The following is a 13,230-nucleotide window of genomic DNA, read 5'->3' as shown; positions in this document are numbered from 1 at the left end:
AGGGTGATGGGGACCCACGGAAAGGGCAGGGCCAAGGGGACCCCAGAAGCAGAGCTGGAGACGGGCATCCACAGCTGCCATCTGCCCTCCCTTCAGACTCCTGGAGTGCAGCATGGTGGGTTTCCCCATTGCCTGACCTCAGAGATGGCCAAAGACAGAGAGCGTGACAGGTGCCCCCTTGTGCACTCTGTCCAGTGAGGTGTGGATTGCGATGAGCAACCCAGAAACGTCACCTGCTTTCACTGGGTAACACATGAGTTGTGACGATTCTTGGCCATTTATGTTCAGGACAATGGCAATTGTTTGGAAAAGTTGAATCATGATTGGGCAAATGTTTTTTGGCCCATTCCTTCAACCAAGAAAAACAGTAGAAAGAAAAACAGTAGATTGAATCACGGTGCTGGGACAAGATCAAGTTGTTTTTCTTCCCTCTCCACCCCCTCCAGTTGTTTTTGAGTTCAAATCCAGTTTGGAAATAGGATTAGACCAGAACAGGTTGGGTTGGGGACGTTCGGACTAAAATAGGTTACATTGCAAGGTGTACGTTTGATAAGAATAGTAAAGAGGAAGGGCAGAAGGAGGGTGGGAAGGAGAGGAAGAGGAAGGAGAAAGAGAATCAGGGATTTCACTTCTCCTCTAAATCTTCCCTCAGGAATAACACAGGTCAAGTCCTTGGAAACCCTGGGCCATCTCTTCTCTGAGCTGGGTGCTTCCAGCTCTCTCAACAGCTCCTCGTGCAAGGGTTTGGAGGAGCCATTCAAAACGTCACCGTGGGTGACATTTCCGTGGTATCAGGAAAGAGCAGATGCTCCAGGGATGTGGCACTGTGACTGGCACAGTGACATGAAACCAAGTGACAGGACTTCCTCAACCTCAGTTTCCTAATCTGTGAACGGGCTCATGAGACTAACTCATAGAGCTGCAGGTGGATGGCGGTGAAGGAGAGAAGGAGCGGGGGGGGGGGGGGGGGGGGGGGAGGGGGGGGGGGGGGACCAGCTAAGGCTTTCTCCTTCCTCCCACCTCTGGCCTGGGGTAGGGGCGCTCTGCTCTCTCACTTATCAGAGCGATGCCTGTGGGGCCTAAGCTCGGGGAAGACAAGAGACACGAAGTCTTTGATCGGGATGTTGTCTTTAGGGTTAATACGGTTTCAGCTCCTGGGCTGTTTCATCCCCGCAATACATTCATGCACTTAAATATTTAGTGAGCACCTACTATGCGCTAGTCACTGTTTTAGCCTCTAGGGAGCCTCTAGTGAATACAACAGACAAAGGTAACTGCTCTCATTTTAATGGGGAGACACAGGCTACAAATAGATGAACAGATCAAGTTAAGGACAGATGATAAGAAGCATTTTGGAGACACAAAACAGGGTGAGTGATAAAGAATGGGGAAGGACTTGGGGGCGCTGGGGTTTGGGCTGAGACAGGGGTGATGAGACGCACCTGCCATGAGGCTTTGGGTGATGTATGTGTTGGATGGGGAGTTTGAGATATCAGCTGGGATCAGAGAGTAAGGCGGGGCCCAGATCATACAGCCCCCTTGCAGGGCAACTTAGGGACCTAAGGATTTTAAACAGAAGGTGGTGTTGGGGGAATAGAATTAAAACCTAAATCTCACAACCCAGGAAACCTCTCCGCGAAGATTTATGATTCAGGAGGCATTAAAGCAGAATGTGATGCATACCCCAGGCAGAGACAGAAGGCATCCCACCACCTTACACAGCCAGGCGGAACATTCCATCACACACACGTTCTTAAGATGAAGGATAACTAGTCCTTCGATAAGAGGACTTGGCAGCACCATTTGTCACACAGAGTTCATCCTAACCTCACCTGGTACTTGGGGACACTATCTGTGCTAACTAATTGGCTTCCTCCAGGGGCAAACGTCTATATGACAGGAGGTAGGTAATTCTGCAACTTGGGGGTCAAGTGCTGGCCAAGTGTGGCTCCGACCTGAGGAGATAGGGGGCGCTGTTTCCCCGGATGGTCTCCTTTCCAAAAGGCGGCTCCCAGGTCCCTGAGAAAGAGCTCCTGACGTATTAAGCTGGCTAGAGGCTTTTTTAGCTTTTAAAAAAAGATTTCCACAGGTTTCAAAGAGACAAAGAACATACAATGACAAATTTTCGGAAGTCAGTTTGTATTTACTAGGGGAAAAAAATCTGTTCCTCTGTTTTTGACGGGGGTGGGGGCATTAAGCCTCTTTTTACAATTATTTGCTCTCATAGTGGCATGATCTGATTTTTTTTAAAAAAGATTTTATTTATTTATTTGAGAGAGAGAGAGAACGCGAGCACACGAGCAGGGGGAGAGGGAGGAGGGGCTCGATCCCGGGACCCCAGGATCACAACCTGAGCTGAAGGCAGACGCTTTTTTCTAGCAATCTCATCTGGGGAGGAGCAAGAATGACCTGGGGAGGAGCAAGAGCAGAAGAAAGAAGACCACTCAGTGGTACCATTTTCCGTGGTACTTAGCCCAGGGGTCAAACCTAATTTGAGAGGAGCACATTGGCCTCCAGTTTCTGAGCCATGTGCCATCAAGACACCCTCCTTGGCCATTGCCTTCTCTGGATACACTCCAGAAATGGAGCTGACTCCCATCGTCTAGATGCAAGATTAATGTCTCCCGGACACCAGTGCCTCCTGCCTCATGCCCCCCGGGGGCCAATGCGGGACTTTGGGGAGACTTTCGCTGCGAGTCAGGATGAGAACTGGCGGGGGGGGGTGGGTGGGACTGGAGAGAATGGAGGGGGGTTGCAAAGGAAGCATGCACACACACACATTTGTCTGGCTGGTGAACTTTTATTGGTCTATGTCCAGCAAAGGGGCAGCGGGGACTTGGGGAAGGGAAGCCCAGGGCCCAGATGGGAGTGGGGGCATGCACTGATCCACAGAGGAGCAAGAGGGGGGCTCCAGGAACAATCCTCCTAGGGCTGGGCAGAGAGGCAGGGGTGCAGCACGGGGAGGCCAGCTCCACTTCAGTGACGGGTCATCTGTGAAGAGGACACAAGGGGACAGGAAGGCGCATGTCCTGTTGGGCCCAGAGGCTCCTTGCAGCCTGGTCTCTAGGATAGCCTCCGCCCCCGCCTCTCACCTTGGCCAGGCTCGGGGGGTATCTGGCTTTGAGGGACTCATCATTCAGCAGAGGCCTCACCAGGCAGGAGCGGCGGTGGGAGAAGGTCTCAAAGCTCTTCTTGCCGTGGTAGGAGCCCATGCCACTGTTCCCTGCAGGTGGAGGGGGAGCTGGCTCAGCCCCAGGTGGCCTGAGACCCCCAGCCCCTGCCCGCAGCCCTCATGTACCCCTTCTCTGAGCCTCCCAGGGATGGTCGAGCCCTGGAGGATCCCCCAGGGAGTCCACACTGGGGACAACGGAGAGTGCTCCGAAGAGTTTGCTTTCAGCGATGCCACCAGAGAGCTGTGTGACTCTGGCCCTTGTCCCCTCTCTCGGGGCCTCCATGAAGCAGGCCTGGTGTACCAGGGGGCCTCTAGGAGCCTCTCGGGTCTCGAGGTCAAACGTGGCTGGTGGATATGCTGACAGGAGCCAGAGGTCCACAGGGGAGGGTTCGTGGGGGTTTGAGGTCCCTCCTGAACTCCCAACCCAGGGCTGGGAGAGGGGGGACATCTGTAGGGGGCAGGTGGGCAATGAGCTCAGCCCCAGACTCACCTACACCCCCATAAGGCAGGGAGTGCACAGAGGTGTGGACTACAACGTCATTGGCTGTCACCCCACCGCTTGATGTCTCTGCAATCATCTTCTTAATCACCTGCCACGGCACCCAGCCCCTGCCTCAGTCTCCTTCCCGGGGCACCCCAAGCCCCTCCCCACCCTGTCTGGGCGCATCCCAGAGCCTCAAGGGCCAAGCTGGTGGAGGCAGACCCACACTGCGGTCTGAACCCCAGTTGGGGCCTCCCACTCTCCCCAGGTGTCAAACACTTTGTGGGAAACGACTGGTTTCAGAGCTGAGAAAGGGGCTCAGAAGGTTAAGTGACTTGCCCAAGGTCACACAGCTGGGATCTGAACCCGGGTCCATGGACCCCTAGCTCCTGTTCCCATGATGCCAGGACCCCGGGGGGAGGGCAGCCCAGGCCCACCTTGTCGTTTAGAGAGAACACGTAGAGAGCCAGGGGCTTCTCGCGTTGGCTGATGAACTGGATGGCCTCCTCCAGGCTGCGCACACACACGATGGGCATCACGGGCCCGAAGATCTCCTCCTGCATCACCTGGGACTGGGGGTCCACGTCTATGAGGATGGTGGGGGCTGAGGCAGGAAACAAGCAAGATCAGCCGCTGCCGAGGCCCCCGCCCGCCTGGCAGCCCCGGCATCTAGCTTCTTCCTTCCATTCCTGTGTACAGGTGAGGCTGCCGAGGCTCAGGTGGGGCTTGGACGAGGCCTCCACCTGCCCGGCTCCATCCCGGCAGACCATGGGGAGAACTGTGTATAACCGAGATGGGGGGGGGACACAGGGTCCACCTTGCGAGGGGGCAGGCACTGTGCCCTGCCCCGCCACCTGAGCCCCTGCTGGAGCTCTTCATTCCCTGCCAAACTGGGTGCAAAGTGGGGTCGCATCTGGTGACCTGCAAGCCCAGGCCCTGGGGGCCCCTCCAGCTCAGCTCTTGTTGGTCTTCTGGTCTTTCAGTCCGTATCCCCTGCTGATGCAGGGGTCGGGGGAAGAGGGAGCTGCCCTCTGGGCCTTGTGAGCAGAGGGCTTCTGGGCTGGGGCTAGGCCCCTGCCTGCCGACAGCCCCACAGCCCACCCCAGGCCACTGGGTTGTGCCTGCTCCCCAAGGATCTGTGCTCATTCGCCACCAACCTGCGGGGACCCTGGCAGCCTGGGCGGCGGGGTTGGGGGGGTATAAGGGGGGGGCAGCAGTGCTCTTACCAAGAGTGAGCACACGCACCTATGTATCGGGTGGCCGCGTCCCCACTGCCTCCGTAGGCGACTTTCTGGCCCTCCATCAGGCCCATCACCCTCTGGAAATGCTGGGAGTTAATGATCCTTCCATAGTCGCGGGACTTCTTGGCATCCTCCCCATAGAACTCCTATAGAGAAGAGGAGGCTGGTTTCAGGTAAAGATGCAGACCTTCATCATGGCCACTGGCTGAGAGGTGACCTTGGATCACAGGGGGGGGCACCACCCAGCTGGTGCACAGCGACACCAAGAGCTACCAGACTGCCATGACATCTGGGGTGCTCCAAACATTCATTGCGTACGAACTGCTGCGAGACAGCATTATTTGAAAGAAATATATGCACGGTTGTGTGGACTTGGCGATAGGACCAAATGTGAGCATTCGCAGAAAGGAAATAGGAGGGAACATACCAACACGTGAGCAGTGATTGTCTTGGGGTGGTGGGGTTCTGGGTGGAGTTTTTTTTTTTCTTTCTTTTATAATCTTTTTCCAAATGATCTACAGTGAGTGTAGATTACTTTTAGGATCAGAAAAAAAGAAAATCCAGTGTTTTCTAAAGTCTAGACCCACTTCACTGCTTTGCAGCCTCTCTCTCTCACTCAGCCCCGGGGGGCCCACACTCACTTTCAGGGACTTTTTGAGCTTCTCCACAATTTGGTTCTGGATGGAGGGGTCACAGAGGATGTAGTCGGGGGCCACACAGTTCTGGCCGCTGTTCATGAATTTCCCCCAGGCGATGCGTCTGTGAAAATTCCAGATTAGATTGCGTTCTGAAAGGCACGGGAGGCTCCCCCCAGACAAGCATCTTATTCCGGGATCGAGGCACAAGGGGCTGGGCTCTGGAGGAAAGCCCTCAGGGGGCAGAAGCCAGAGGCTGCCTAGACTCAGAGCAAGACTTCGGTCTGCGTGAGCTGGAAGGTTCCAGCACAGACATGCGCCACGCGCCTCACCTGCAGGCAATGTCCAGATCGCAGTCGTTGTCCACATAGCAGGGGTTCTTTCCCCCCAGCCCCAGTGTGACGGGGGTCAAGTGCTTGGCTGCGGCCATCATGATGATCTTCCCCACGGCGGTGTTCCCGGTGTACAGGATGTGGTCAAACCTCTCCTTGAGCACCTCTGTGGTCTCGGGAACGCCCCCATCGATCACCGGGTACAGGTCCTTCCATGCAAGGAGAGAGACGAGGCTCAGGAAAGACCACAACCCCTCCTCCCCCTGGCGAGCCAACCACCATCAGATAGAACACTGCCCCCCACTCCCCAACACCGGGGCTCCTTTCATCTCTGTGGGAGAGGCTGGCTGTCCTTGCCCCAACCCAAGGCTTAGCCTCTTGCTGCAAAAATGCACTGTTTCTCAACCCCCAAAGACCCGGCGAGCACCTCACCCTGTCCAGGTACTGAGGGATCATGGTGGCCAGCAAGTTGGCCATGTTCTCACTCAGCTCCGAGGGCTTGATGACCACTGCGTTCCCTGCAGAGATCAGGGAGTCAGAGTCCTGCCCTCCCAGTGACCAAGCCTGGAGCCCCATCCATTCTGTGTCCATCAGACCACATGAAAGGCAAATCCATCAGACCACGACCTGAGCCCGGGGCTCCATCTTCCCCCAGGCCTGAGCTCCCCGCCATCTCTGGCCAAGCTCAGGAGGGGTGGGACCGTGATCCCTGGTGACTCCCTCCTGAAACGGGGCCCACGTACCTGCAGCAATGGCGCCCACCATGGGCTGGATGGTGATGGTGAAGGGGTAGTTCCAGGTACCGATGATGAGGACCACGCCCAGGGGCTCTGAGTGGATGTAACACTCGTCCTGCTGGGTCTGGGAAGTCTTCTCCACGGGCTCGTCCACAGCCCACTCGGGGAGCTTCTTGATCATGTACTCGATCTCTTCCAGGACATACACCACCTCCTCGTAGTAGGCATTCCATTCATTCTGCGGTGGAGACAGGGCTCTGTGTGAGTTCACTGGCTGGAGATCGAGGGAGTCACCGGGGCTTGGCTGTGCTCCTGGCTCACTGTTCCCTAGATTTGGGACCCTGACTGAGCTGCTTACCCTCTCCTAACCTCAGCCTCCTAATCTGAAAAATGGGAGTGTGATCTGGACCTCACAGGACTGCTGGGTCGGCATGTTGGACACAGCCCGGTTGTGTTCAGCTGTCAGGGTGATGGTGGGTGTTCACTGGGGGCTCCCCAGGCCAGGGGCCTGGGCCGGAGAAGGCACAGGGGGTGCGAGCAAAGCTAAGTATTTGCTACTGGGTTGGCGGGCCCGCGAGGGTCCCTTTCTGACAGCGTTGGGGGCCCAGGCAGGTTTGGACATGTCAAGTTCATGGTGCCTGCGAGGACCTCAGACCTGGGCAGTGATTTGAAGGTCATTAAAGGGTGGGGAGAACCGAGCAGAGGTGTGTCCAGGAACACTTATAGATTGAAATGAGACTTGAACTCAGGATGGAGCCCTAAGAAGGCCATCTTGAAGAAACAGGTGCAGGAAAAAAGACTGCCAAAGGGAGGACAAAACCCAGAAGAACCTCAGGAGGGGAAGGAGGGAATGAGCGGAGGGTTCAAGGATCCTGTTGGAGTGGGTGGGGAGGAAGCCATTGTGCAGGGGTGAGGAGAAAGGAGGAGCAGACGGCAAAATACACAACTCTTCCATGCACTTCGGCTGTGAAAGAGCAAAACAGAATTTGTGAAGTTTCTGTATTAAGGTGAGGAACCAGAGATTTAAAAATGCAGCAGCAAAGGGTCCAGCACAGGAGGGGGATGAGCTCCAGCTAACCCCCTGCTCTTCTCCAAGGCAAAATCAAACTGTGGAAGCAGGGCCAGGCGACTTGGGGGCAGCAAGGTGAAGGGTTTGAGAATTGGGAGGTGTCTGATTTTGCTCAGGGTGAGGGATGGGTGGGGAGGGAGGGAGGATACCCTGTAGAGCGGGGTGCCCTTTGGGACCCCAGGCTAGGATGTTCTCTGGTGGGGGTAGGGGGGGCCAGGTGGCCGTGCATGGGGCTGAGGGCTGGGGGAATGAGAGAGAAGAAGTTCAGGGTGTCCTGTGCGCAGGACATGGCTAAACAGGGTGGCCTCGTGCTCTGGGCTGGATGCGGAAGGAAGTGAAGCCAGGAGGGAATGGCAGGCAGATGGGGGGAAGGAGCTGCCGGCCCCTGCGCTGGGCTGCGGGGAAACCCGGGGCTCAGAATGGGTTGGAAGGAGTGGCCTGAGTGCCCCATCTCAGCGTCTGATGGTTTAAGCTGCACTTTTCCTCGTCTACAAAAGGGTCCCACCTCAGGCAGCCTGCTTTGAGGACAAGGTGCGGTTCTAGGCAAAGAGCTGGGCACAGAGCGCCAGGCGCGCAGCAGATGTCCTAGACGCGAGCAGCGACCCTTCCTGTTGCTCTTCCAGCCTCCGGGGTGGGTGGGGGGAAGCGGGGCGCACCTTGTGGAGGTCGGCGGTCAGCGCTCCCACGATGTCCTTCTCATGATCCTTGATCATGCGCCGCAGCGCCTCCAGCTGCTGGATCCGGAACTGCAGCGGGCGGGTCTTGCCCGAGTTGAACGCGGCTCTGGCCCGCTGCACGACCTCACTGAATTTGCTCATGGTGCCTGGGGGTGGAGGGTGGGGGTGGAGAACACCTTGGACCCGGGAGCTGCAGGGCTAGCACCCTCATTGCTCCAACACCGCGTTAATTTTGTAGGAAGAGGACGATCTCCCCGGGAGCGTTGGGAAAATGGCATGGTTTTGCCTTCTCAGCTCCCTAACCCAGATGGCTGGTACCATCTGGCCCTCTCAACACCCCCTGAGCTGATGACAAACTCATCTGCAGGGAGGGCCAGGAAGCAATGACACGCGACCCTAATTGCTCACGGTGAGTTCCCGGCAGTGTGCTGGGGCAGGTCCTTCCTGGCATCTCTCAAGCCCCACTCCCACCTCTGCCCGCTTGCAAACTGGAAGACACTGGCAGGCAAACACTCCAAGAGCTCTGCGCCCCCAGCCAGGCCTTTCCGGATTAGATTGGCCGGCTCAGGTTGTGATTCCACAGCCAGCTGATTAAAGAAAACCCAGCATCAGCCTACCTGCGCCACCTTTCTGGCTCCGCGACTGTTTGTAAAAGCACTGGTTGCTTTGCAGTGGAACCAGGCTTGGTCTTTAAGCCAGATTGTGCCTTAACACCTGTGGGACACAGAGTGCGTGCCAGCAGAAATCTCTCAGAGCTTCAGAGTTCCGCACAGAAGTGCGGAGGGGATTCCTGCTAGCGGTGCAAGCCAGTTACCATACTGGCAAACTGGGATGGCTCTGCTGGGGGCCATCTGGCAACCTCCAGCAGAAGCCTTTACAATGTATTTCTCTATGATACCGCAGGTCCACATTCAGGAGCTTACAGACATCTCAGCGTTCCTAAACATTCATGAATAAGCAAGGTCATGAAGGTTGCATATAACACAGAAATACTGGAAACATCCTAAACGGCCATCAGCAATGGAAATGAGGTACGCAGCACTTATGTAATGGATGATTGTGCAGGATTTCGGAGGGAGGTGCAGCTCTCTTGCTCTCGGTGCCGGATGTGTCCCAGGCACGAGGCATAAGCACGAGACATAAGAAAGAAAACAGGTTACAGAACAGCAGGAACACTAGGCATGCGCCTAGAGGTGTGTGTGCGCGTGTGCGTGCGCGTGTGTACGTGAGCTCTTGCACACGGAAGATAAGACCAGAAGGATAACCCCCAACATGGTGGCGACAGGTAGGGGTGGGATTAGTAATGATCTTTGCGTTCATCTTCTGTGGTGTTTGACTTCTTTTTCAACGAGCTTGCATTTTTAAAAATGTTTTGTACCTTTTTGAATAGGTAACACGTGCTCATGGTAGAAAAGGTAAAAAGATACGAAAGGGACACAGAGAAAAACCTCCCTCCCCCCTTTTCCCTCGGCAATTCCTTACCGTCCCTCCCAGAGATATCCAACCACTTTCAGACACTGCATAACTTCTAGTATCAGAAAAAAAAAGAAAACCCACAATAAGGCTATTTCCATTTTGCAAAAAAAATTATATATACCGTATATGGTATACAGATAAACATGTATGTATGTAAATATATGTATATATGGTATATATAATTTTTTTTGCAAACTGGAAATAGCTGTGTGTGTGTGTGTGTAATCCTGCTCAAATTCCAGCAAGCGGTTTCTCATAGCTTCCACTGGGTCCCCTGTCCACGGTGCTGACCCCCACCGCAGGCGTTTTGCACAGAGAGGAGGGGCGGGCCCTGCGGGCATCCAGGGCACCCCAACTGACCACGACCCCAGCCACACAGCTCTATAGGAGGGTCCTGCTTCCCTCCTCAGACTTGGGGGATCAAACCAAGGCAGCAGGCTCTGTCTGGCCACTGGCCACCAAGGCTGGGCGGCCCAGGGTGGAAGAGCCCGGTGTGACCCCAGGTCCAGCACTCAGAACTTTGGGGTATCTGGGAAGGAGCCCCCTCTATGGACGGCATCAGTAATGGCATCGCCTCTCATTACAGAGATTATTACAGAGATTAATGGAGCTGGAGAGCATCTAACATTGCACTTGGCACCCCAAGGAGAGCTGATGGAATTCCTTTCCCCGGACCAGTCCACCTTCCCACAGCTCTGCATCCCACCCGCCTCACCTGTGCCGACTTTGCCCCCAGGTGTCCCTGTGGATGACTCCCCCTCAATTACCCCCTTTGATCCTCACAAAAACTCCATGGCTGCGCCCATGAAGAAGGAACTGTTAGGAGTCCGTTTTACAGGTGAGCAAAGGGAGGCTGAAAGACGCTGGATAGTCCCACCTAGGGGGAAAAAAAAAAAAAAAGAACGGGGTTGGGGGATGGGGTGGGAGGGGGAGTGGGGAGAATACCTTTGACACAGCCTTTCCCAGTGGCTTGAGCTTCTGGAATGAGCAGCCCAGAGGGGACACATTTAAGGACCCTTCTTCCCGCCCACTTGGCCTGGGAGTCCCTGCCCAGGAAGTTTGGGTAACAAGAACAAAAAACAGTGTGCGAATATGGGTTCTAGCTAACGACCTCTACTTCCTCTGACCCCAGCTTTGGGGATTAGGCTTTGGGTGGTTTATTTTTTTTTCTCTTCTGAAATGCAAGAATGAGTCTGTGAAGGCTTGGGCGGGGCTGCCATCCAATCTTCAGAAGGAGCCTCTGTGTTTGCCCTGGGCAAGGGGGTCCTGATTGATTCAGCCTGGCATGTAACTCTCCCAGATTTCCGAAGTTCCACTGCCAGAGGCTGTTCTCCCAATTTCCCTGTTATGTAAGGTCAGCAGGGGGTGAGGCACGAGGCATGGTGAGCACACGCGCAGCTCCTCCAAAAGCGCGTCCCCCTTGCCTCTCGGCCATGTGCACGGGTGTCAGGGCCCCACGGAGGGAGTGATCTCCCGCCCGGGGCACGACCGGCTGGGGGCTTTCTCTGCGCGGATCTGCCCTCCTGTTGAAGGGCAGAGACGAGGCCAAGAACCAGGAATGACTGCCTGGAATCTCCCTCTGTGTGGTCACCCAGGAAACCAGTGATGCTGGGGAAGGAAGGCAGGCATCTGGAAGCCCCTTCCTCTGCTCTTTACCAGATGTTTGCTGGGCATCTCCTCTGGGCCACCCACCGGGGAAGGAGGCAGATGTCGCTTCCCGTCACTTCTCACACCTGTCCTGTTGTTGCAGACTCTTGGCCTCCTCCCTATCAGACTTGCGCTGCCCTTTCCCACCAGCAGGCTCTTCTCCAGGCAGCATCTGGGGGCCCCTGCTTCCCATTTCACTGAGAGGAAAGCATAAGGTCTCCAATAGGGGCCTACAAACCCCCAGGGACGTGTTCTAGCCCTTCTCCTCCCTCCCTAGGAGGCCCTGCCCCAAATACCCGCTTTCGGTCTTCTTCCTCCATTTTATTTCTCTCCAAAGCATTCGTTGCCCCGGACATGCTCTCTGCCTACTTATTTCCTTTGCTCCCTGTTGCCCTCCAGCTAGAATTTGGTTTGCTCACTGCCATAATCCTCACACAGTGTCTGGCAAATAGTAGCTATTCAATAAATATTTGCCGAACGATGGAATGAACAGAACATTCCAAAACAATACGAAAACTGTAGCAACTGGAACACGTACAGATGTTACGGGGACAAGGATGAGGGGCCCACAGGAGGGGGGCGGCGTCTGTGCTGAGTGAGGGGTATTCACGCGAGGAACAGCGAGAGGGCTTGGAACAGCAAGAGCAAAGGCGCAGAGACCGTGAACAAGGTCATGCATCGGCTGCAGTTAATCATAAGCTGTGATGGGCATGCTGTTGCCAGCAGGAGGCGAGGGGGTGGATGAGGCTCCAGGGGCGAGGGGCTCATGGAGGCCCCGGGGGCCGGGCAGCCTCTGGGTTTAGGTGGGCATGAAGGAGCTTATCATAGCCTATCAAAATCAGACCTTGTTTCTCGAGGATGCTTCTGAATAGGGCACGGTCTTGGTGAGGTCTGGACTGGAAGCTGCAGCTTGCAGGAATGCAGGTAAAGAATGACAGGACCCCAACCCAGACTGGCAGAATGGGAAACAGTTCCAGAACAGCTGGAGGAAACCGGGGCAGGATCTGCTGCCTGGGGGACGGGGGCGGAGGGGTGAGCTGGGTGGTGGGTGGAAGGTAGGGGCATGCCCTGAGATGGAAAGTGACCAAGTGGGTGCACCAGGCCTCTTATGTCAACTGGAACCCTCCCCCTTGCTTTCCTGGTGGTGGCACCTGGTGATCTTTGCAGATGACCCCTTGCCGGTGAGATAGTCAACTGGGGTGTTCTGTTGTAGCTTAGCCAGGGGGAACGCGGGTCCCCCACACTCTCCTGGGAACTGGATATTGAGTGGAGGGCAGACTGCAAGGCCCAAGGTCACTGGAGCGGATTCATCATGACCACAGCTCCCTGGAGACTCAGCCCTCCCCGTCCACTCCCCAGTTCCCTGACCGCCCCAGCCCCCACCCCTCCGAGGTCTGATTGTCAGCTCCACTGTTTAATGCATTCAGTGGAAATGTTCAGCCGAACACTACCGACTGTATGTCCTTAGACACGCTATTTAGTCTCTCTGGGCCTCAGTTTCCCTCATCTGAAAAATGAGGTGGAAAGAAACAGAGAGATGAGCCCCCCGGGGCCCCCCGCTTTCTGGTCCTTGGGTCCGCCCGCCTTCCGTGAGACTCCTCTGCAGCCTTCGTGGCTCTAAACCACCTTCATCCCTCTCATTTCCTCCTTCATCTTTTAGCATGAAGTTGACCTCCCCGAGGAGAACCATGGAAGCGACTGGAAAAAGCAAGCACAGGCAACGATGCCGAATGGTGCCCGGCACACACAGAAAGTTTTGTGGA

General features: G+C 55.7%; 1 protein-coding gene across 1 annotated transcript; it reads right to left on the bottom strand.

Moving 5' to 3' along the window:
• Positions 1 to 2,787: 2,787 nt before the first annotated feature.
• Positions 2,788 to 9,109, bottom strand: ALDH3A1 (aldehyde dehydrogenase 3 family member A1). The gene is made up of 11 exons (XM_032432050.1): positions 8,962 to 9,109; positions 8,324 to 8,490; positions 6,605 to 6,836; positions 6,294 to 6,379; positions 5,862 to 6,070; positions 5,536 to 5,653; positions 4,899 to 5,040; positions 4,091 to 4,257; positions 3,663 to 3,762; positions 3,093 to 3,223; positions 2,788 to 2,991 (listed from the first exon to the last, which is right to left on the bottom strand). Exons 2-11 carry the CDS (start codon positions 8,483 to 8,485, stop codon positions 2,977 to 2,979), a joined length of 1,362 nt encoding a protein of 453 aa, XP_032287941.1. The 5' UTR covers positions 8,486 to 8,490; positions 8,962 to 9,109; the 3' UTR covers positions 2,788 to 2,976.
• Between the last annotated feature and the right edge of the window lie 4,121 nt (positions 9,110 to 13,230).

This window comes from Phoca vitulina, unplaced genomic scaffold (genome assembly GCF_004348235.1).
Source record: "Phoca vitulina isolate PV1807 unplaced genomic scaffold, GSC_HSeal_1.0 scaffold47, whole genome shotgun sequence".
Classification (NCBI taxonomy): Eukaryota; Metazoa; Chordata; class Mammalia; order Carnivora; family Phocidae; genus Phoca; species Phoca vitulina.
Note: the sequence above shows the minus strand (reverse complement) of the source record. Positions and strands in the feature narration are given on the sequence as shown.

What these genes read in the sequence shown, in the direction of transcription:
- ALDH3A1 (XM_032432050.1), bottom strand. Translation starts at nt 8,485, where the DNA reads ATGAGCAAATTCAGTGAGGTCGTGCAGCGGGCCAGAGCCGCGTTCAAC. An exon ending in TCCCTCAGTACCTGGACAGG is followed by an intron (nt 6,071 to 6,293) that starts GTGAGGTGCTCG and finishes CTTGCATGGAAG; the next exon opens with GACCTGTACCCGGTGATCGA. An exon ending in TGTTCTCTCTAAACGACAAG is followed by an intron (nt 3,763 to 4,090) that starts GTGGGCCTGGGC and finishes GTGCCGTGGCAG; the next exon opens with GTGATTAAGAAGATGATTGC.